The 3,329-nt window shown below is 66.7% G+C and overlaps 1 protein-coding gene across 1 annotated transcript; it reads left to right on the top strand.

The window, feature by feature from the left end:
* Window positions 1–2,235: 2,235 nt before the first annotated feature.
* MNEG_15433 (hypothetical protein) lies at window positions 2,236–3,242 on the top strand (the record flags this gene model as incomplete). Its single annotated transcript, XM_014036096.1, has 1 exon — window positions 2,236–3,242. A coding segment is annotated over one exon (1,007 nt), but the record flags the coding sequence as incomplete, so codon positions are not given.
* Between the last annotated feature and the right edge of the window lie 87 nt (window positions 3,243–3,329).

Genomic DNA, 3,329 nt, shown 5'->3' on the forward strand with positions numbered 1-3,329 from the left:
CCCACACCCCACCCACACCCCCGCCTCCCGCGGCGCACCGAAACACGCCATTGTTTTCGACCCTGCTGCCACACCCCGCCCTACACCCTGCAACCCCCTTGACTCGTCCTTTCGCCTGAACGAACGCGGCCCGCGTTTTGCCGCTTTGGCGCGGCTCGGCGCGTTTGTGCTGGCTATTGGCGGGCGCCCGGCCGCGAGCGGCGCGCGCGTGAGCGCGCGCGCGGGGACGGCCGCATTGGCCCCCCTGCGCGCGCGGGCGGCGCTCGGCCGGGCGCCATCGGAGTCGGTTGCCAGGCTCATGCGCGCGGCGGGCGCCGGCGCTCGCCGGGCGAGCGGCCCCCGCCGCGCGGAACGCGGCACGCGCCCTCGATGCGCGCGCTCCACCCTTCAACTTCAAAACGATGCTCTTGTCTGTTCTGCAGCCTTGGAGGTGACGGGCGCTTCTTGTACTGTACCCGCAACCCACCTCGCCACCAGCCCGCGCCCGACGCCCCGCGGCCCGCCTGCGGCATGCTCGTGTCCGGTGGCGGCCGGCGCCTGGCGGTTGGTGAGTCTTGGGGTTTTTTCCCGTGCCGGGCAAGCAGGGCTTGTTCCGCTGCGCGCGTGCCCGCAGATCCACGCGCGCTCGCGCGGTCTGCGGGCTTGCCTCGTCTTTTTTGAGTAAATAATGTCTCCTGTTTTGACGCCGGCCGCAGGGGCTCTGTAGCAAGCAGGCTTGGGGAACCTCCCTATCAGAGAGTGTAGGCCTGCCGTTGCAAAAGACGTGCCATGGGGCAGCGGGAGCCAAGCAGCTATTAATATGTGGGGGGTGGGCCCGGCTGCTGCTGTCGGTCATGCGCTGAGGTTGAACCATGCATTTGACAATGTAGGCATGGAGGTGCGGGACAATCTAGTTTGCAAGGGGGGGGCTGAACAAAGGTGATGAAGTTTACACACGCGCATGGACGTTGCCCCGCTCGTGTTTGATTTACAACAGAGGTGTGCCTGAACACCGTTGAGTGCCTGCTGACAAACAGTAGCGGCCTGCAGGCCGGAGGCTGTTGCCTGCGGTTGGCGGCAAAGCCAGGCAGTGGCAACAGGCGACTGTGCAGGCATGCTTATTGAGCTGCGCTGCTTGCATGTGAATGATGTTTAAAACACGTTCCCTTTGTTCCGCATGACAGTATGTCACCTGAACCTTTTGAAGTGGCACGGGGCCACCGCGCGCTCGTGGACGATTGAAGTCTGATTTTTCGGCCTCTTGCTGATCTCCAAAGCCAACTTCCTGTCATCAATTCCATCAAGCAAGTGGAAATAAGCTTGTCGAGACCCAGAGACTCCACAGATCTTGCAGCTTAGAATCACAGCACAGGTTTTGGAAGCCATCCGGGCTGCGATGGCGGGGGAAGACCTAGCTACGGAACAGGGTCAAGTGAGTGCAACGTGGATGCATCGTTCTGCGGTGTGTTGGTGCCCTATCATCAGTGCGGTGCGTGCGCTGATGTGCCGAGGGGCCCGCCGACGCAGCACAGCCGCGGTTGCGCAACCCCGTAGGAGCCGGAACACTCATGGAAGGCCATTGAAAATGGCTGGTCTTTGAAAGTACGACTGCCTGGTAAGATCTGCTGCGCCGCCTGCTTATGCGTTGTTTGTGCCGCCGCCGCAGCGTTTGAACCGCGTTGCGGTTGGTGGTGTTGCTGACGCATGTTTGCGCTTGCATGTGCGCTTGTTGTTGCAGGGTGCATGCTTGCAAGCGCACGCATGCCCATACGCAACCTCCAACCCACCGCAACACACACATGCGCACACGCGTACCCACACGCACGCACGCGCACACACACATGCATGGCTGGGGCATGCGACAGGAGGAGAGCACCCACTCACTCCCACCGCGGCCCCCACCCCGTCCACCCCAGGCGTCGAGGGCGTGGAAGACATCCTCGTCCAGGTGCAGGCGCTGCTGCTGCTCATCATTGTGCCCGCGCGCTGGCGCCTGCGGCTGCTGCTCGCCGCGCCCTTCCGCCTAGTAGAGGACTCGGTCCGGTTCATCACCAGCCGCCACACCCTCAAAGTGAGCCCCGCGCCCGCGGCGCGCCCGCTCACAACGGCACGGCGCCCTGGCAGCCCCCCCTTACCCCGCCCCACACACACCCTTGCACGCGTTGAGTCGTGACGCGCGGCCTTGGTGCGTACCTTGGGGTGACCGTTCCGCCCCTCGGCAACATGACTTCCCTGCTCCCAACGCCGAACCCGCAGCTCGACCTGGCGTACAATCAGCCCTCTCACCTGCTGACCGCGCCGCCCCGCGTGCTGGCACCCAGTGACCTTGACCCCGACGCATGGCAACAGCAGGAAGCAGAGCGGCAGCAGCGCCAGCGCTTGGAGCTGGCTGTCGAGCAAGCTCGAAGACAGCACCAGGAGCAGCAGAGGCAGGAGCAGCAGAGGCAGGAGCGGCAGAGGCAGGAGCAGCAGCGCCGGCAACAACAGGAACAGGAGCGCGTCCGTCAGCAGCAGAGGGAGCAGGAGCGGCAGCGGCAAGAGCAGGCCCGCCGCCAGCAGCAGGAGCAGGAGCGGCAGCGGCAGGAGCAGGCCCGCCGCCAGCAGCAGGAGCAGGAGCGGCAGCGGCAGGAGCAGGCGCGCCGCCAGCAGCAGGAGCAGGCGCGGCGCCGTGCGCAGCAGGCGCAGGCTGAGGAGCAACGCGCGCGGCGCCTTTGGCAGCAAAGGGAGGGCGCCGAGCGCTCCAAGGTGGAACCGCCCTGCCCGCCTTGGCGTGAGCTGTTCTGGACCGCCCTTTGCGCAGTGATCGCCCTCGCCGTGGCGGCGCTGGCGGCCGCACTGCTCACCCTAGTGCCGTGGCTCCTCGGCTGGGTGGCGGCGTCGCCCTTGGACGCCGCGCTCGGGGTGATCTGGCGCCGCCGCGTCCTCGGCCAGGCGGTCGGGACTGCAGCCATGTTCGTAGTCGACGCGCTGTACCGCCCCGTCGTCATGTTTCTGTTGGTTCCATGGACGTTCTACTTGGCGGGGGGCGGCGCGCTGGGCGTGTGCTTCGCGGCCGCCCACTTGGCCCTGGGCATGATCGGCGGCACAGAGTTTGGGTTTGAACTCGACCAGCAGTTCCTATCGCAGGTCTTGATGCTTGTGTCCGCGGTTTTGCCCGGCGGCGCCTGGGTGCGCAACGGCTTCCTAATAGCAGCGATGCTGGCCGTGGTGCGGCTGGGCGTGCTGCAGTTCGGCCCGCCGCTCGCGCGCCCCATCAATGGCCGGTGGGTGCGGCCGGACCCCGCGGAGCGGCAGCGCAGGAAGCGCGCGCGCACCGGCGGCGGCGGCGGCGGCGGCGGCGGGCCGCGCGC

This window comes from Monoraphidium neglectum (assembly GCF_000611645.1).
Source record: "Monoraphidium neglectum strain SAG 48.87 unplaced genomic scaffold scaffold05321, whole genome shotgun sequence".
Taxonomy (NCBI): Eukaryota; Viridiplantae; Chlorophyta; class Chlorophyceae; order Sphaeropleales; family Selenastraceae; genus Monoraphidium; species Monoraphidium neglectum.